General features: G+C 45.3%; 1 protein-coding gene and 1 long non-coding RNA gene across 4 annotated transcripts; one reads left to right on the top strand and one right to left on the bottom strand.

Annotated features, from left to right (window-relative positions):
* The first annotated feature begins 1468 nt into the window (after nt 1–1468).
* Ddx24 (DEAD-box helicase 24) lies at nt 1469–19723 on the top strand. Of its 2 annotated transcripts, none has more exons than XM_031357554.1 (9): nt 1469–1573; nt 2821–3558; nt 8274–8801; nt 9519–9672; nt 9931–10446; nt 11463–11538; nt 16450–16638; nt 17701–17830; nt 19206–19723. In XM_031357554.1, the coding sequence occupies exons 2-9, from the start codon at nt 2826–2828 to the stop codon at nt 19469–19471; spliced, it is 2592 nt and encodes an 863-aa protein (XP_031213414.1). In that variant the 5' UTR covers nt 1469–1573; nt 2821–2825; the 3' UTR covers nt 19472–19723. The 2 variants fall into 2 exon arrangements, with proteins under 2 accessions (XP_031213414.1, XP_031213415.1); XM_031357555.1 differs by lacking the exon at nt 1469–1573 and adding an exon at nt 1810–1825.
* LOC116080892 lies at nt 15732–20200 on the bottom strand. Of its 2 annotated transcripts, none has more exons than XR_004114658.1 (3): nt 19928–20200; nt 17872–18026; nt 15732–15944 (listed from the first exon to the last, which is right to left on the bottom strand). It is a non-coding gene; the product is annotated as an uncharacterized LOC116080892 (long non-coding RNA). The 2 variants fall into 2 exon arrangements; XR_004114657.1 differs by lacking the exon at nt 19928–20200 and adding an exon at nt 19059–19341.
* Between the last annotated feature and the right edge of the window lie 25 nt (nt 20201–20225).

Here is a 20225-nt window from a genome sequence, read left to right as displayed (position 1 = left end):
CCATTTTGTAAACATACCTTTTACTATTGAGTTTCTACATTCTTTGTTTCCTGTTTATTAACCACATTCAGATGTGTAGTTTGTAGGATTCCCTTTACTTTTTAAAAAAAGATTTATTTATTCTATTTTATGTATATGAGTACACTGTAGCTCCACAGATGGTGTGAACCCTCGTGTGGTTGTTGGGAATTGAATTTTTTTAGGATCCCTGCTCACTCTGGTCAACTCTGTTAGCTCAGTCCCTGCTCTCTCCTGCCCAAAGATTTATTTATTATTATAAATATAAGTACGCTGGGCGGTGGTGGCGTACGCCTTTAATCCCAGCACTTGGGAGGCAGAGGCAGGTGGATTTCTGAGTTCAAGGCCAGCCTTGTCTATGGAGTGAGTTCCAGGACAGCCAAGACTACACAGAGAAACCCTGTCTCGAAAAAACCAAAAAAATAAAAAATAAAAAATAAAAATAAAAAAAAATAAATATAAGTACATTGAAGCTGTCTTCAGACGCGCCAGAAGAGGGCATCAGTTCTCATTTCAGGTGGTTGTGGGCCACTTTGTGGTTGCTGGGATTTGAACTCAGGACCTTAGGAAGAGCAGGCTTTTCCCCATTGAGCCTTTTAACAAGGTGTTTCTTTTATGTGTGTAGGTGTATGTCTGTGCACCACATCTTTGCAGTGCCCACAGTGGCCAGAAGAGGGCATCAGATCCCCAGGACTGGAATTGTGGATGGTTGTGAGTTGCTATGTGGATGCTGGGAAGTGAACACAGACAGAACAGTCTGCACTTGTAACCACTGAGCCATCTCTCCAGCCTGGCTTTCTTTCCCTCTCTATTCAGGGTGCGGTGCAGACTTTGTTTTGATAAAATCTCATGCATCTCTTTTTGCTCTTGTCTATCTATCCTTTTGGTGTCTTGGTGGAAGTCCCTTGCTAATGACAACACTTTGTCATCTAATTCAGTGTTAGGTGTGTATCTCATAATGCTGACACGGAAAAAAAATTATTCTAAGTTAAGAAATAAAAGAATAAATTTTCAGGTCTGGGGAGATGGCTCAGGGGGAAGAGTGCTCCTATATGCATGGAAGACTAATTTAAATCTCCATCACAAACAACAAACAAACAAACCAAACAGGCAGATCTATCTTGACCAGCTCTATGCGGTAGGAAGGCACTACCGTACTGGAGAACATGGCTCTTTCAACCCAGGCTTTGGTGGTTTGTAAATTAGGTAAGGAAATGTTTTAAGGCTCTTTAAGCAGGACAACTACTGCACAGAAACTAGATGAAGATTACGGGGACTCTTGCGCCCCCTAGCGTCCAGGAAGGAGCTCCGAAACATTGCCTAAGCCATAAACAGGAAGCGTAACCTAGGCCACGCAGGGCTGGCCCAGCCCTCCGGGTTCCGGCCCAAGTCCTGAGAGAGTGCCAATCAGATAGACGCTTCCGCAGGGAGGCGGGACTTCCTTCTTCAGCGCGCACGCGTGCCTGGAGCTCCGCCCCGGAACTGCAGTACAGAAGCTGCTGCAATTCCGGGTCGGCTTTGCGCAGACCGCTCGGCGTGTGAGGTTACTGCGGCGGTGAGTGCTCTTTGTGGGTTCGGAGCGGAGCAGGCCCTAGCCGGCTGAGGAAGGGCTCCCCGGTGTCTCCGAAACATAGTGGCTCACGGGTGTCCCCGCAGCCTTGGGTCCCGGTGGCTCACGCCTTGCTGTGGGCTTCAAGGCCCAGCAACCTCCCTTGAAGTGCCCGTGGGATTCTTGCAGGCGGCACAGGTCACTCCCCGCGCTCCATTTCTAGTGACGTTCCCTTCCCCTTGTCAAGGTGGGACCGAGGTGTGGTGGGGGTCGGGGGTCGCCGTGCGTCCCACACCAGAGACTGCTGGGCGAGCCTTGCCTGCGAGTAAACGTGTCTCTACACAGACGCCATGTTAAGCGGTTTTTGACGTGCGTCACTATTTCGTATTCAAATGACGACCCAGCGGGATAAATATCTAATTATCCTCAAATTGTAGATAAGGAAACTGAGGCACAGAGATGTTTAGCAAACACTCAGAGCAGGATCCAGATTTGAATTGAGTTTTACCTCATGCTCTCCGCAATATCCCTTTTCATTTAAAGAGGGCCCATGTGGAGCCACTTCCACACAGATGAGTCATGCATAACCCCTCTCCAGACTTTAAAGACAGGATCTTTTGTAGCCAAGGCTGGCTTTGAGCTCCTGATCTTCTATCTCCATTCCTGAGGGCTGGATACCCGTTTTACGCAGTGCTGGGGGTGGGACCTAGGACCTCGAAGGTTTTAACCTGTCTGGCCAAGGCCAAGAGGATGGAAATGACACTTGTCTTTTTCTACTAGGGAAGAAAACACACTCTTATCTCAGATTCATATTCCATGTTCAAAATGGCTTATGTAGGTCAAGCATCATTCTGTCACCTCTTTTGATACTCTCAATTATTTTGTGTACAGTGTAAATTTAGATATTATTAGATATTATTACACCCCTCTCATTTAAAAAGATTATAACCTTAAATTCTGAGAGGAATAGGGAGTATTGTTGAAGGTTGCATACGAATTAAGTGTTGGAGCTAGCATCCTAACCTGAGTTAGCTCATGTATCCTTTCCTCTGTTCCCTGTGTCCCCTCTGCTCCAAGCCAAACTACCTATTCTGTGGGTGTGTTTCATTTTCTGGATGAGAACACCTTCTCTGTGTAAGTTAAGCATCGTTGTGTCTTTGGATGTTTGCAGGGTCTAGTACGTTTTTAGGAAAGTGTGTTGCCCTAGAACCTGTGCTCCGTAGTCACTAACCCAAGAGAACATTTCTTTTCAGCAACCATGAAGTTGAAAGAGACAAAATCAAAACCAAAGTCGGCAAGTCGTGGCACATTTCAGAGGAAGGGCATCAAAGTTGTGGGGAAATGGAAGCAAGTGACGATCGACCCAAATCTGTTTGCAGACGGACAGATGGATGACTTGGTGTGCTTTGAGGAACTGACAGATTACCATTTAGTCAAGAATCCCTCCCGTTTGTTCTCAAATGAGGAGACCAAGAAGCGAAAGGCCCAGGCTGTTTCAGAAGAGGAAGAGGAGGAGGAGGAGGAAGAGGAGGAAGGAGAGTCCAGCTCCCCAAAGAAAAAGATCAAACTGAAGAAGCAGAGAGATGCAGTACTAGTTGCTGAAGGCAGTGCTACCCGGGATGAACATGAAGGCAAAGCTTATGAGCCAGAGGCTCAAGGAGAAGGCACTGTCTGTTCTGATCAAAAGGTAGGAGGAGCCACATCAGAAAGCCTGCCACAGGCTGTTCCAAGAAAGAAGAAAAACAAAGGGAAAAAAAAATTAGATACTTTTAAGAGCACTCCCCCAAAAGTACCTAAGAAAGGGAAGACATGGACACCTGAGGTGCATGACCAGAAGGCAGACGTGTCCGCCTGGAGGGACCTGTTTGTGCCCAAGGCTGTTCTCCGAGCACTCAGCTTTCTAGGTTTCTCTGCACCTACCCCAATCCAGGCTCTGACTTTGGCCCCTGCCATCCGTGACAAACTGGACATCCTTGGAGCTGCTGAGACAGGTAAGGGTTGTTCTGTCTGGCCCAGGTATGAGAGCCGGATCCAGTCTTTGGTAGCTCATAGGCTGGGAAACTGGAAGAGGGGATTGTTGGGAATGTGACCACAAAAGGCATGGAAGGTGTTGCAACCATCCAGCTCTGGGCTGAAGTCTGCCCCGCTTGACTCTGGTACACTCGCTCTGTCTCTGAGGCCCCAGTGTGAGATGGAGGTGAGAACACTACTTCATGTCTGCGTTGCTGGACAGTGTCAGGTTCAAAAGTTACTGAGACCAGTGGTAGTTAATTCCAACACCAGACAATATTACAAGACAACTACAGATGACTATTCATAGTCGCACTTGACCAAGTCCAGTAATATATAAGCACATTGTGATCAAGCTCATGGCTTCTCAGAAACGTTTAGTTTTCATTGTGAAAATCAATGTAATTTATCTTTATCAACAAACAAAAACCCAAAAACCTACATACCCAAATACATACAATAAAAACATTTGTAAAAACTCTTAACATGCATTTTTGATTTTAAAAACTGTCTTGTAATGTTGTGTGGTGTTGGAATTAACTAACACTGGTCTCAGTAACTTTTGAAGTGTTCTTTTTTCAACTGTCAGAAGTAGTTTTAAATTATTAGTGTTTTCATCACTGTTAAATATTTGTTAGAACTCATCTGGGCTTGCTCTTTCCTTTCTAGGAATTTTTAAATACAGACTTAAATTTTAAAGTCATAGCATTATTTTCTTTCATTCATTTTTCCCTGAGTGATTGTTTTCCACTTAAAATACCACCTAGCCTTTTGTCTCACGTGTCTGACAATCTGTTAGCATTCACTAATACTTATATATTAAACATTATGGTGAATTCTGTGAGTAAGCTGGCTCCTTCTCATTGTGAAATAACCACCTTTATCCCTGCAGGACTTCTCTGTTCTAATGTCTTTTTTCTTGTTACTGTAGCTATTCATTCTGTCTTTATTGGGATGATGTTGGTATGGTCTGTTCTTTCTCATACTTTCCTGTAGTTTTCCTTTGAACAAGCATTGCTTTTCTGTTGAATATGCTTTCTTGTGAGGAGTACATAGCTTTTGGGTTTTAACTGATTTTTCAGGCCATTTATAATTAATGTGATTATGGAAAGCAGTTGATTTTTAAATCTGTCCTTTTGCTTTTTTGTACTTATCCCAGATGTTCTTTGTTATCTTACTTGGGATTGAAATTTTTAGTGATATTGTAGATTAAGTATTTGTTATTTGAAATATTTGAGACACTTAGTGTTTTAGATTTAGATTTTTTTAAAAAGTTAATATTTGCAGCTACATAATGGAATGTCTTAGGGGTAGGATCGAACTCTATAGATGAAATTCACTCATATTTCATACATTCCTTAAACATATAGTTGAAGGTCTTGTTGGCACTCAGAATGTTTAAAACTTTTTAGTATTTGGGAGTTCAGATGTTTGGGTTGGGGTACTCAACTTGTATTAGGGTCTTTTTGAAAACAAATAAGAACCGTGATGGTGCATGCCCTTAAGAAGCAGAAGGGTCTGTGAGTTTGGGGTCAGCCTGGTCTACAGAGCAAGTTGCAAGCCAGCCAGAGAGATGTAGACCCCGGAAGTTGTCTCCAAACAACAGAAAATACCATGTTTCAAGATGTTTGTACCCACAACGCACTTCTGATCAACAGGGTCTCTGGAGCTTACCAAGCCAACTACTTTTCTTCCTCAACTCCAGTCAGATGTCCTATAACACAGTTCACCCCTGACAGTACCTGGAATGAAATTCATTCCCCCAGTAAGCTCAGCTCCTAGTCTTTCAAGACTATTTCCTTACTGAGTAGCTCCTAGGTCTGATTTATTCTGCTTCAAATTAAAGAGCTCATACTTTTAATACTTTTCTCAATGACTTCCAGAACCCAGGGAGATGTGTTTACTGGCTTAAAGCCTGGTAGCAATTCACAGGGCCAAACGTTGAGGGTAGTAAGAGGGCAAAGTGTTTCTGTATGCCCACTCTATGCAGTTACCTTTTTATGCACTCACCAGCCTGGGATCTCTTTAAATCCCATTGTAGTATTCTTTGGAGCCTCCATTATGTGGGCATGGTTGCGGAAAACCTCTGTCACTGGACATTGAACTCCATCTTCAGTCCCTCTCTGGTGGTCAGGAAGGGTGTGTGTGTAAGTTCCTGCCCTGCTGCCACCAGTTCCCATCCTGTGTTTTCTAGAGAAAATTAGTCTTTAGCTCATGGTCATCTCACTAATTAATAAAAAAGACCCTTGTGCCTCCTGAGGTTTTTGTGCCTCTGTGTCTTACACCAGGAATGGACAGGTGAAAATTAAATACTATAACAAAAGATGCTCCTATCAAGAAATGCCAAAGGTTTCCTTTCAAGGACTGAGAGTGAGGCCCAGTATACACTCATGGCACTGTCTGGCTCCTCTCTTGTTACTAGCCAGCTTTGTTGTGTCTTTCAGTGTTTGCTTTAGGGTTCACAGACCATGTCACAAGTTGTACACATGTATTTTCTTGGTTTACGCTCAAGTGATACAGTGCCTCATGTGGTGGAAGAACCTCTCAAGAGCTTATTTCTATCTCCCCTTCCTTTGTGCTTTTTGTTTTATATTTCTATGTTGGAAACTCTGAAATATGCTTTTACTGTTTTGCTTAAGCAATTATTTTTTTTAAAGAGGTTTAAAAGAGAAACAGTTTCTCTATGTTTCTGTAATTTCTGATACACTTCATTTCCTGTGTAGATATATATTTTTCCCAAGCCACCATCCTTTCTTCTGCATGGAAGGCTTCAGTTAGCATTCTTCCTAGCAGATCTGCAGGTGAATTGGCTCAGCTTTTCTAAGACCAAAGTAGCCTTTGCTTTGTATTTGTCTTAAAGGGATTTGGTGGGGGGTGGGGAGGGTAGTTCTGATTGTCAGTTTTATTTTTCTGAGACTTAAATACAGATGTTAAGATATCTTTTGTCTTTTATTGTCTTTGATAAAGTCTTTTATTTTTCCTTAAAATTTTTGAGTTTTTTTTAAGCTTTTGCTTCTAATGTTTTGCTTCTTTGGTTATTTTTCACATAGAACTGTCATTTCCTTTGAAAAATATTTATAGAAGGTTTTTTCTCCCCTCTTTTCAAAGTTTTAAAAACATTTATTTCTGTATATGTATGCATTTATGTATGTTTGTACAAGCCAAAGCCTGTATATAGAGGCCAGAGGACAACTTGTGGGAGTCAGTTCACAGCTCCCACAATGTAGACCTTGAGAGTGACCTCAGGTGCTCAGGCTTAGTGCCTCCAACTGAGCCATCTCTCACGAGCCTGTCGGAGCTCTGTGAAGCTTATGTTTGGGACTGTTTTTCTTCCAGAGATGGTATATTGATTTTGTCTGGGGCATTCTTACCTGTCAACTTCAGTATCCAGGAAGGAAGCCTTTCATGCCCCCAGTAGATCTCCAAAACACAGAGGAGATAGATGATGCTGAACCCTGTCTATATTACCCCTGAACATTATAGATTGAATGTGCTTTATATCTTAAGCATTCATGCTCCATGGTCTTACTTCCTGCAGATTGATATAACAGCAAAACTAACATGAACTTCTTTACAATTTCAGGGAAAGAGCATTCATTCTTGTAGTAACCAATTCATGCCTTTTTTTTTTTCTTAAGTTGAGAATTTCCAGCTTTTCAACCAGAGAAAAACACTTTACAGCTTCTCTTTAGCCTGTCTGAGTTGCTCACTGGGGTAACTACTCTCAGGTGCTAGGACCAGTAGATAAAGTAAGAACTACCTGAACATACTGGTAACCTGAAAGAGCCACGCGCCACTCTAACCAACCCAAAGCACCAGCACCCTACACTGGTTCCTCCAGCATATAGCGCCTGGGTATCAAGGAAAGGTGCAGTATGCTGGCACTACACATTAAGTCACCAGAGACAAAGAACAGACACCCAAGTGAGGAAACCATAAAAAACAGAACAGGCTGGAAAGTTATCAGGTGCAAATCTGATAACAGAGATCAGGGAGTGACTAACAGGTGGGTAACATTTACGGTGGGAAAACATGAGCCAGAAGGAAGACTCATGTCTTGTGTGGATAGTGCCAGGCAGTGTTTTAAGTCTTCTACGACTGGGAGTGATTATACGGCTTGAGACTTTTGAAATGCTTATTTATGGAATTGTCAGTTTAATAGTTTTTTGGACCATAATTGACCATGAATAACTGAATGCAGAAAATAAAATGGCAGTTGAGGAGAAAACTTGTACTTCTCAGGTTGGGGTGTCCTGTTTGTTTTGACCCTTGGGTGTTATGGGCTCCATATGCCTTCAGAGGTCAGTCTGAAAACACTCATGCATAAGGATAAACATGTTAAGATTTCTGCAAAGAGCGATTTATTTTATTCCCTCCTTCACTGAAGAAGGTCTTAGGGGTATGTGCTGTACAGATTTCTCTACAGTACAGGACTGACCCTCCAGTTTTTTATGGTTTCCTTACTTGGGTGTCTGTTCTTTGTCTTGGTGACTTAATGTGTAGTGCCAGCATACTGCACCTTTCCTTGATACCCAGGCGCTGTATGCTGGAGGAACCTGTGTAGGGTGCTGGTGCTTTGGGTTGGTCAGAGTGGCATGTGGCTCTTTCAGGTTTCCTTATTTCTATGCAAAGGCAGGAACTCCCAAACAATGACATGCACATCATGGATTCCTGGTGTTTTTGCTTTACTTCAAAGGAAGCGGGAAAACTCTGGCTTTTGCCATCCCGATGATTCACTCAGTGCTGCAGTGGCATAAGATGAAGGCCCCACCCATCCCAAGTACCACTGGAGTGCCACCAAGGGAGACGAGGTTAGGAGCTGCAGCCCATCTTGGATCACCTTGCGGGGATGGAACTGAATCTGGAGTGTTACCTGAGGAGGCCAGAATTGAGACTGAAGCCCAGCCCAGTGACTCTGGGGTCCAGGCCACACCCAAGACTAGTGCCTCTGCCTCAGCCCAGGCACTGCCCTTCTGTGATGATGATGATGCTGGTGAAGGACCTTCTTCCTTAGTAGAGGAAAAGCCTGTCCCCAAGCAAAATGAGGACAGAGAAGAAAAGTTTGATGCAGAACAGGCTGGAAAGTTAAAACAGGAGTTGTGTAATCAAATTGCTGTTTATAAAGTACACCCAAGGCGCCCTCTGCTTGGACTGGTCCTGACTCCTACTCGAGAGCTGGCTATCCAGGTTAGACAACACATTGATGCTGTGGCCAAGTTTACAGGTGAGATTCAGTTTCATTTAATAAATGTTTCTAAGCAGGTCTCTGCCAGATGACAACAGTGAGAGTTGTGGCTCCTGTTCTAGGGGAGTGTGCTCATCTGCCAGAGCATTAAGTCCTTTAGAAATCAATCGATAGTTGTTCAATTTCCTCAAGAGAACTAGATCTTTAACATGTTTGTGAGTAACCGGACATTTTAAGAACAAATTTGCTGATCCCTGCCTTGAGATAGAAGCTTAATTCTGTTCCTTGGGGAAGGTTTTCACAGTGTGGTGTTTATCCTAACAGAAGCCACATTGCTCAGCTGAGTTCTTCCTCAAGTCCAAGGTACTGCTCAGTGCATTCACTTTTATGCCACGGCCCCAGAGCAGCTCACTCTTAGAGAAAAGACGCTAGACCCTAAGGGTTCCTTAGAGTGTGCCACAACATAACATCCTGCCCAGCACTGTGGCGTATCACCTCTCACCTCAGAGCCCTAGCAATAAGTGTGGTCAGCTTCGAATCCAGCCTTTCTTTTGTGGTTAGGGGAGAGAATGGAAAGAAATGGCAGAGTAGACAGGGTCCACAAAATACAGACTACTTAGTAAGCCCCCTTGGAGTCAGGCCAGGCCAACTGTTACAGCATTTCCTTGGCATAGAAAGCTGTGCTAGTGACCATGTGCTGATCCATAGATGAACAGCCAGGTGGATTAACATTGTCTGTTGTTTTCTGTCCTGTAGGGATTAATACAGCAATTTTAGTTGGCGGAATGTCCACACAGAAACAGCAAAGGATGCTGAACCGCCATCCTGAGATTGTGATCGCCACCCCTGGTCGGCTCTGGGAGTTAATTAAAGAAAAACACCCTCATTTGAGTAACCTTCGGCAGCTCAGGTGAGAGGTGGCCCCTTCCCCTTCTGTCCTCACTGTCTCTGAAGTGAACCTGAAGTGGCTGCATGGTTGTTTTGTGCAGTGAGTGCTTTCTAACTATGCAGAATCTTGTGGCCATCCAGGCCCTATTCTCAAAAACTAAGCATGCATAAGAAAAGTTAATGGGTGCCTGGTGGTGATGGCAGGGTGCTGTGTGCACACAGCTGAGATCACGCGAGTGGGGTGGAAGCCCGATGTCTATAGAGGTTTTCTTCCCCGCAGGTGCCTGGTCATAGATGAGGCTGATCGCATGGTTGAGAAAGGCCATTTTGCTGAACTCTCTCAGCTGCTAGAGATGCTAAATGACTCCCAGTACAACCCCAGTCGGCAAACTCTTGTTTTTTCTGCCACACTAACCCTGGTACACCAAGCTCCTGCTCGAATACTTCATAAGAAACACGTGAAAAAAATGGATAAAACCGACAAACTCGACCTTCTCATGCAGAAGATTGGCATGAGGGGCAAGCCGAAAGTCATTGACCTCACAAGGAATGAGGGTACAGTGGAGACGCTAACAGAGACCAAGATCCACTGCGAGACAGATGAGAAAGACTTGTATCTCTACTATTTTCTCATGCAGTACCCAGGTCGTAGCCTGGTATTTGCCAACAGCATCTCTTGCATCAAACGCCTCTCTGGGCTCCTCAAGGTTCTGGATATCATGCCGCTGACCCTGCATGCCTGCATGCACCAGAAGCAAAGGCTCAGAAACCTGGAGCAGTTTGCTCGTCTGGAAGAGTAAGTGAAGTCTGTCTTCGGACACCTTGAACCATGAGCCACTATACTCAAGAGGGCAACGGGGCGGGGAGCACAAAGCAGCCCAGCTCTTTTCTTCTTCTTTTCCTTAATTTTATTTCTGTATTTGACAAGGTCACTCATTCATTGTGTTTGTTTGCTATTAATGTTGTACAGAGACTTCCAGTAATTAGACAACAAACTGGGCTCCAGTTATTCTAACATCCTTGGGAAGCAGCAGAATAGATTGTGCTTGAGAGAGAGCTCAGCCTCCAGACCAGAGTCTCTTGAGAGCAGATCCTGAGCTCTTCACTTCCTCACTGGTCAAGTCAATCAGTTTGTCTGTGCTTCATTGTCTCATACATAGGCTGACAGGTGTGGGATTGCAAGAATGGAGTGACTGGGAACAGAGAAAGTGTTGGCAGTACCGCCAAATGTGGCCTTTCATAACCACAGTGCCCTACTGCTGCTTATTACCATTGCTCTTCTCACTTCGTAGATGATAGAGTGATCCTAGAAAAGTTGACCAGCTAACTCATGCTTGTATATCATGGAAATGACAGTCTGGTCTCAGATTGCTGTCAGACCCAGAGTCCACACCACACCTCTTCATGTTTGTCCATCTGCCTGTGCACCAAATGATGCAGGGAGAGAGAGGTTATATGTTGTCTGTCTAGGGAAGAGTGAGGCAGTCTATCAGGACGGGAGAATCGTGAGAAGGTAATAGGAGACAAGGACAGTGACGCAGAATGCATATGGCTTCAATTAGTTCACAACACAGAACACAGCATGTGCTTGAGACAGTAAGACCCAGGTTTGGGGTCCTGATTCCACAACAGACTAGCCACGTGCACTCCATGGAAAATGAATCTCTCATTCACCCTCAGGTTTTTAATTGTAAAAGCAAGATACTAGTATTACCTTATAGGGCTGTAGTGTGGAGTGCTTACTTAGCAGGTGCTAAGCTGACTGATAATTGTTGTTATTTATAATTATGGATGTGCTTTGTTTCCACACAGCTGTGTTCTCTTGGCAACAGATGTGGCAGCTCGGGGTCTGGATATTCCTAAAGTTCAGCATGTCATCCATTACCAGGTACAGCTCTTAGTACTAATGCTACACACACACACACTCACTCACTCTTCAGCCTTTCTCTTTAAGCTTCTCGATATGGCCAGATTAAAGTGTGACCCTAGTCTGTTTTCTGATACTATGACAGAATACCTTAAACATGGTAATTTTTAAAGAGGGTGTGCCTTTTGATTCTGGAAGCTGCAAAATCCAAGGGCATGTCACCAACTTCTGCTCAGCTTCTGGTGGGATCCTTGGTAGAAGGGCAAGTAAGTGGTCAACATGAGGGAGACAGCCTTGGCGTGTATCTCATGGTAATCCAGCCCCTGGAGAGTAAGAACTCTATTCCTCATTCTGTCCCATCTGCAGACACCTCCCACTAGGCTCCTCCCAATACTGCTGCACTTATTACACTGAAGAATTTAGCTTCAGCATGCGTTTTGGTTGGGACAGACCACATCAGAATGATTGTGGTTCTTTTTTTTTTTTTTAATTTAATTTTTATTGAAAATAGATTTTTTCATATACTATATTCTGATGACGGTTCTCCTCTTCTGGGTCATCCCAGATCTTCCCCACCTCCACATCTTCCTTACCCACCCACATGTGTACCTTTTCTTTGTCTCTCATTACAAAATAAGCAATGAAAACAAACCAAAGCAAACCAAACCAGATTAGAACTGTAACAAACAGGAAAAAAGAGTCAAAGATAAAACACATACAGATGCAGGGGCACACATGCTCCTACTCAAAAATCTCATAAAGACACAGATATGTAAGCAAGGGCCTGTGAAGGGAGGAGGGATAGCCTGGGTAAAGATAAAATACAGATGCAGGAGCACACATGCTCCTACTCAAAAATCTCATAAAGACACAGATATGTAAGCAAGGGCCTTTGAAGGGAGGAGGGACAGCCTGGGTAAAGCATTAGGCGACAAAAATCTCCACAAATACCATGGAGTTCATTTTGTGTGGCCATCTACTACTGGGCACGGGGCCTGCCCTTAAGTGTGGCCTGTATACCCTGTGAGACTCTGTTGGAGAAAAGTAATTTTTCCTTTACTAGGTGTTGTCAGTTGAAGATGGCCTCTGGGTTAGGGATGGGGGTTTGTATTCACCTCTTCTTCCCAGCCCTGGGACCCCCACCTGTCTTAGATGGCCCTGTGCATGCTGCTTCAGTCTCTGGGTTCGTATGTGTCCTGTTGTGTCTAGAAGGCCTCATTTCCGTGGAGCCCTCCATCACTACTGACTTGTACAATCTTTCCACTTTTCTTCTTCCACAATGTTCCCTGAGCTCTGAGAGGAGGAATTTGATGGAGACATCTCATTTAAGACTGAATGTTTCAAGGTCTCTCTCTACACATTGTCCAGTTGAGTGTCTCTGTATTCATTCCCGTCTACTTCAGAACACTTCTTTGATGATAGCTGAGCAAGACACTGCTCTATGAGTACAGGAGAGTGTTATTAAAAAGTCTGCTGCTGTGTTCCTCTAACAGTAGTAGTTTCCCCTAGGTCTGTATCCTGACTAATTTCAGGTTCTTGGCCGCCTAGCAGTGTCAGACATGGGTTCCTTCTGAAGGTGAGGACCTTAATTCCAGTCAGGTATGGGCTGGTCACTCCCACAGCATTTGTGCCACTACTGCACCAGCGATCATGCCTGCATGATCACCATTGTAGATGGAAGGGTTTGTAGGTAGGTTGGTGTTACCTTTCTCTTCTGGTACTGTGCAGAGTACCTTCTAGTACCGTGAACATTAGTCCACATAAACACTAGTCACAGGGATTCTAGTAGTTCTAGGTAGGTTCTAGGCAGGCACCAGCTCGACTTCTCCATGTTCAGTGAGTTATGTACATTTGTCCTCAGCAGAAGGGCTTTACCATCAGTTTGTGGAGAGTAACAGTTAACCTTGGCAATAGCTTGGGTTTTGGGACGGGGGCCCACACAGCAGTATGCTAAGTGGCTAGTCCAGTGTGCACTACAAGGGTGGTGTAGTTAAGACTTCCTTGGCTAAATCCTGGCTGTGTGACCTTCAATAAATAGTCTCTGCCCCTTGGTTTTCTCATTTTATAAATGACAGGGTATTTCTGGGTTCGTAAGGCGCATATGTAAAGAGCTTAGTTAGGGTTTTATTGCCATGAACAGACACCATGACCAGGACAACTCTTAACAGGACAACATTTAATTGGGGCTGGCTTATAGGTTCAGAGGTTCAGTCCATTATCATCAAGGCAGGAACATTGGAGCATCTAAGCAGGCATGGTATAGGAGGAGCTGAGAGTTCTACAACCTCATATGAAGGCCACTAGGAGAAGACTGGCTTCCAGGCAGCTACGATGAGGGTCTTAAAGCCTACACCCTCAGTGACACACCTACTCCAACAATGCCACACCTTCTACTATTGCCACTCCCTGGGCCAAACATAAACAAACCATGACACTTGGGCAGCCCCATTGCACACACTGACTGCGTGTTCTGGATCAGTAGTAGCAGTAACATTAGTGATTGTGAAAAGCCAACCGTAGCATGTACTTGTAGCTGGGAGCATGGGCTCCAGATCCTGCTGCCAGGAATTGAACACCGCTCTGATGCTTTAGTGTTGATAGCTTTGGGCAGCTGAGAGCCCTCCCCCACTCACTCAGGCCATGTCAGTTGTGTGGTTTCACATAATTTACATCTGCTTTGCATCCTCCTGAGTATTCATAAGGAATGCTGTGTATCATCAGAAACTGGCAGTTAGATGTAAAACACAAAGCCCCCTTCACACCTTGAAGTATGTGTTCTAGCAGCCAGTTAAGGCAGTGGGTGTCGGTGCAAATCACCTCACTGCTGGGAAGGAAGTACTCGAGGCTCCATCTGTTGCTCTCCACACACACAGGTACTTTGGGACCGTTCATTTCAGTGACATCTATAAGCTGAAAGCAACAACCACACATTCCCCATAGGGTTGTTTTGAGAACTGAGTTAAGTGGATGGTGACACCTACTACAGTGTAAGTGTGGAAAGCCTAGCATCTAGTAAGGTGTTTTTAGTATTTTTCATCTACTGTTGCTTTTAAAATCTTTTGAGGGTATAGATTTCAGAGTAGCATGTTTCCTGGAACAGAGGGACTGGATCTGCTATAGAAGATACCATAACCACACAGTATAGTCCCAGCTCCTAAACAGTTGCTACATCCTATAGAGGAAAAGTGAGATATGACCACCGCCATAATGTAAGGCAGGAAATATTAGAAAATTATCACATGTAATACAATTTGAGAGGGTACTGAGTGCTTTCTGGAAGATGCTAGCATTCCAGGATGGAGAGGTTGGGATATGCACAGGGGGACAGGGAGTGTGTAGAAGGAGGCAGGACTGGGGCACGTCTTAGGGTTCTGCTGCTGTGGTAAACACCATGACCAAAAGACGCTTGGGAAGCAAAGGGTTTGTTTGACCTTACAGTTTATAGTTGGCATGAAGGGAAGTCCAGTCAGGAACCTGGAGGCAGGAACTGAAGATGAGACCATGGAGAAGTGCTGCTCAGTTTGCTTAGTACAACCCAGGACCTCCTGTCCAGGGTGCATCAGCCACAGTTAGATGACTGTGAGGCTGGGCCCTCTCACGTCAGTCATTAATTAAGAACATGCCCCCACAGGCTGATACAGGCCAGTTAATCTGATGGCAGTATTTTCTCAGTAGATGGTTCCTCTTCCCAGATGACTCTAACTTGTACCAATTGAGAAAAACTAACAAACACAAGGTTACTTAACCTGGAGTGAGAAGCGGATTGTGTTGGGGAAAGAGTAGGTAAGTAGTCGCTGAGCCAGCAGAGTCCGTTGGGAGCAGGTGGCTGAAGACTAGAGCATCATGGGGAGGAGCTGGCTCTTGATTCTTTAAGATAACGAATGGCAGATCTCATTTCTAGAATCATGGTAAATGGTTCTAAAATCATAGTGCCACTGAGCCTACTGCACTTCATTAGTGGTGGTTGCTACAGGAGCACCAGCACCCATGCCTGCTGTTTATGAACAGCACGTCTGCTATATAGGTTGTCCTGGGTTAACATGGTCTTTAAATGCTGGCTTCCACATTAAGTTGGATAACCTAGAGGAATGGTAGATCTGAGTGTACTTTAGTTTCCTAGTTTATAATAGGTAGACAGTGATCAAATATGTCTAGGATAATACTGTCTTCATTAGATTTCTGTTGCTGTGATAAAACAGTATGACCAAGGCAGCTTAGAGAAGAAACAGTTTATTTGGCTCATGGTTCCAGAGGTGTGAGCTCCTGAGGAGGGAGTAGAGATAACAGGTGGGAAGTGGGTAGAGTAGCAGCTGAGATCTGTTGCAAATAAGAATCAGAGAGAGTACACTGGAAATGGTACCCAGCTTTTGTGAGCTCAAAGCCTGCCACCAGTGACAGTTCCTTCAGCAAGGAGATGCCTCCTAGGCCTCAAAAAAAAAAAAAAAACAGTTACCAGTTGGGGTCCAACAGGTATTCAAATGCCTGAAACTTAACAGGGAACATCTCATTCAAACTACCACATACAAAGTATTTTGTGGTTGGTTGTCCTAAAGCAGTCACTCAGTAACTGTGGGTTATAGATGTACCATCAACGGTCATGCAGAGCTGAAGAATATGTGGAGTTTCAAAGTGGAGTCTCAAATAGACAGTATTGGTCACAAGGGGAGTGAGAGTGGAGAAGATGAGAGAAAAAGACAACCAGATTGAGTGTGAAGAGCTGAACCATTGTGGAGGCCTTAGTGGGGCAGAGCCTGTACAGTAAGTAGACTGTTTATCTAAGGACAGTCTGTGTGTTAGAATGAAGGGCTAAGTTGGTTCACAGAGCTAGAGAGATTTCTGTCCTGCAGAGAGCAGAGCCAGTTTTGGGGTATGCCCTGAGGGAAAGAGCAGTTTTGGGGACTGTCTGTGTGCTGATACTTGCTGCTTTGGCAGGTGCCTCGAACCTCAGAGATTTATATCCACCGAAGTGGTCGGACTGCTCGTGCTACCAGTGAAGGCCTCAGCTTGATGCTGATTGGGCCTGAGGATGTGATCAACTTTAAGAAGATTTACAAAACTCTCAAGAAAGATGAGGACATCCCACTGTTCCCAGTGCAGTCAAAGTACATGGACGTGATCAAGGTAAATAGTTAAACTCCAGCGTACTCCCTCCTCACAGAGCACCTTACTCTGAAACCAAAAGCCTTATCCTAGGGAACTGAGAAGTGGTTCTGCCGATGGCTAGACAGTGGCTTTTGTTTAAAGGCTGGAAGTGTCAGACCTCGGAGAAAAGCAGAAAGGGGGAGTGACCAGAGAAGTGTGTGTTTTGTCCCTCATTCACTTTGATATCTGGTCCCTGAAATCTCCACCTGCTTCTGCTCCAGTAGACAGCTCAAGTGAGCTCAGCCATAGTCACATCTGTCAAAGAGCTGTGAACAGCAAGGTAAATGCTTGGTGCACCCTGAAGCAGGGACAATAAGACATGCTTTCTACCTTTGTAACTCAGAAGCAGCCACTGTGATTGCTGTGTACTCCAGTCCCAGTGTATCAGGGACTAATATGGCTCACCAGGGTGTGTATTGGGTAGCCCATGGCACAGTGAGGTGTCCAGGAAGCACTGGGCCTGATAGGTGTGTGGTGGTTATGTAGGGAGCAGAGCCTTCATCCTACTGCAGAAATAAAGAAGGGTGAAGAGAAGATGGAATTACAGGCATTGAGGGTGTGAACAAGGGGAAGTTTATGGATGCGTGACCACTTTGGCAGGAATGTTAGTTGTGTAAGGATTTAGATAGGCCTGGTAGAAAGTGGGATTATAGTTCCTGTTAAGGCTGCTGGGAGCCACCCCTTTTTCATGCTTATTCCCACTGCACATGCTCTCTCCATGTCAGGATGAGCAGAGCATTATGTCACTGCAGTGTGACCTCAAGACCCACGGGAAAGGAGTGAGGAAAGGGCAGACAAGCTCACTCTGGGCCGCATATAAGTTGGCACCTGGGACAGAGCTTTAAGGAGGTGTAATCAGGCTTCCGTTGTTATGATGGTCACCTGGGCTGTTAGCAAGAACCTGGGCAAGGGTTTCAGTAGAATCTGCATTGTTTTTCACTGGTCACAGGTCACATTGCAGTTTAACAACTGCTTCAGGAAAGCTTGCTGAGAGGCCCAGACCCTCTGTCAGATGAATATTTTGTGTTACCTCCCCCTCAGGAGCGGATCCGTCTAGCCCGACAGATTGAGAAGGCCGAATACCGGAATTTCCAGGCTTGCCTGCACAACTCATGGGTCGAGCAAGCAGCGGCAGCTCTGGAGATTGAGCTAGAAGAAGAGATGTACAAAGGTGCAACTGGGGGCAGGGGGCGTTTTCCTTTTAGCCTTTACCTGGTTGAGACCATCCTTGCTTCTGTGATCCCATCAGGAGCAGCAAGGTACCCTTTTCCTGTCTTATAGCTGCTGCTTCTGTATGGGCCTGATGCCTTGGGCCTTTCTTATCTGTCCGACCGCCTCATATGCTTCATATGCCTTGGACTCCATGACTAGAAGCAGAGTATCACAAGCAGGGTATCCTTGTTAATGCAGCCTGTCCTTTTACTGTATGATTAGCCTTTCTGCTACGCCTCTTCGTTCATCTATAAGAGAGGTGATAAACTCCATACCCCCTGACAAGATTGGGTAAGGAGACTAAACTGGATACACTTATGCTTGAAAAATAGGAAGTATATGACACTGCTTAAGTCGTTATCGTGTCTCATTTATAACTTCTCCAGTATCTTGGCATGAATTGAGTAGGATCTATTGTCCTTTTATATGAGGATTAAAGAAAGAGAATACAGAGAGCCAAGCAGTGGTAGACTTGCCTTTAATCCCAGCAGAGACAGGCAGATTTCTGTGAGTTCAAGGCCAGCCTTGTCTACAGAGCTAGTTTCAGGACAGTCAGGTCTGCATAGAGAACCTATCTCAAAAACCAAAACAAAACAAAAACAAAAAAGGTTCACAGAAGGAATTTGTACATCAGAACAGCTCTACCAGCAGGATTGCCTAACCCTTTTCTGTCTGTGGGCCAGAAGCCAAGGAAGAGGCTGGGACGAGGGGCAGCCTGCCTGCACAACAGCTGAAGACTGCATCTGGGGCCCTGACAGCAGTCAGACTGGTGCCCCTTCTTCCATACCTGCAGCGCAGGTCAACTGAGGTCTTGATTTCTCAGTACCCACTGAGCAAGTTTCCAGGCAGACTGCTGCTCAGTGTAGGAGCCAGGAGTTTGCCAACAGTGTGCTCCTCCTTATAGCTCAGGTCTGGGCTCAAGTAGAGATGGGAGCCTCTACCTTTCCTTGCTGAGGCCAGGCTTGGGTGGGGACTTGGGCTGCGCCCACCTCTGCATGCACTCACAGCATTGGTGAGCTTACGTGGAGAGTCAGGATGCGCTGTCTCCCAAGGAATTTGTGGTCGTCATACCCCAGGAGGCAGTGTGTGGCTACAGGGGTTGGACAGCAGACTTCAGTCTGCTCTGAGTTGATCTCTGACAATTTGCTCTGTAGCCTTTATGTGACTCTAAGCCTCAGTTGCCTTACCTGTAAATTGTCTTTACTGGTTTCCTGAACAGTGAAGGACAGTGGTCTACTGTATCCCTCCTAAACAGGAGTTATTCACTTAGGTGATCTGTCAAACCAGAGAAAGTATTTCTGTGTAAACATGATCTTATAATTGTGTGTCTCAAGGAGGAAAAGCTGACCAGCAAGAAGAGCGTCGGCGACAGAAGCAGATGAAGATTCTGAAGCAGGAGTTACGCCATCTGCTCTCCCAGCCACTCTTCCAGGAGAACCTGAAGACCAGGTACCCCACACAGTCTGGCAGGCCGCCTCAGCCTGTGATGGCCCTCAGGAATGTCGAGTCTGCACTGAGCTGCCTCTCCAGGCAAAAGAGGAGGAGGAGGAAGCCAAAAGAGCATCGGGCACCACCACAGCCAAGTTCAAGCACAAGCTAACTGCTCGGTCAACGTGGCGGCTGTTCAGTGCTTTCCTCCAGTTGTCTGTAAAAGCCTCCCCTCCTTGCCTGTCACTCCACCATCCTCCTGGTGAACCTCCTGCTCTTCCATCCTTCAGCAGAAAGACTTCCAGCACACGTGTTGTGGAGTTAAGTGGTAGGCAACGCTGTGTGTCTATAATCAGTGTATGCAGGCTTCTTGTGCTCACCTTGTTTGCCAAATTAAACCAAGTAGGAGTCAGAGACATCCTGAGGATGTTTCAGTGTTTTATCATTGACTGAGATTTCCTTGGGCAGACAGAATACTGTTTCCTTGATAGGGGAAATGGTGTCATAGGCCCCTGGCCATGAGTCCCTCTATCACAATACTGTCGGGTCTTCAGCACATGCCCCTATCTTTCTCCACAACATACAATACCAGCTCCTTTGCTCTGTCACACTACCCTCTGCACCTTACCTAAACTGTCCTGGAAGATGGACAGGAATGATCTTGCTGATGCCCCTCAACTCACAAAGCTGTCAAATCTGCAGGGTCAAGAGAGAGTGCACGAGCGCTCCTGGACGTGAATCCATGTGGTCTTTTGTCCTAGCTTCTTTATAAAACAGACTTCAGTCTGAACTGTCCTGTGTTCATCCTGGAGTGTGGCTGTGTGTTCTCTAAGGAATGAAGCTCAGTGTTCTAGACTCCCTGCCTCACAGTGCTGGCCACAGTGATGCTCCAGATCTCCAGGGTACATACAGTACAGGAACAGTGG

This window comes from Mastomys coucha, unplaced genomic scaffold (genome assembly GCF_008632895.1).
Source record: "Mastomys coucha isolate ucsf_1 unplaced genomic scaffold, UCSF_Mcou_1 pScaffold6, whole genome shotgun sequence".
NCBI classification, from domain to species: Eukaryota; Metazoa; Chordata; class Mammalia; order Rodentia; family Muridae; genus Mastomys; species Mastomys coucha.
Note: the sequence above shows the minus strand (reverse complement) of the source record. Positions and strands in the feature narration are given on the sequence as shown.

What these genes read in the sequence shown, in the direction of transcription:
- Ddx24 (XM_031357554.1), top strand. Translation starts at nt 2,826, where the DNA reads ATGAAGTTGAAAGAGACAAAATCAAAACCAAAGTCGGCAAGTCGTGGC. An exon ending in TGCTGTGGCCAAGTTTACAG is followed by an intron (nt 8,802 to 9,518) that starts GTGAGATTCAGT and finishes TCTGTCCTGTAG; the next exon opens with GGATTAATACAGCAATTTTA. An exon ending in AGTACATGGACGTGATCAAG is followed by an intron (nt 16,639 to 17,700) that starts GTAAATAGTTAA and finishes CCTCCCCCTCAG; the next exon opens with GAGCGGATCCGTCTAGCCCG.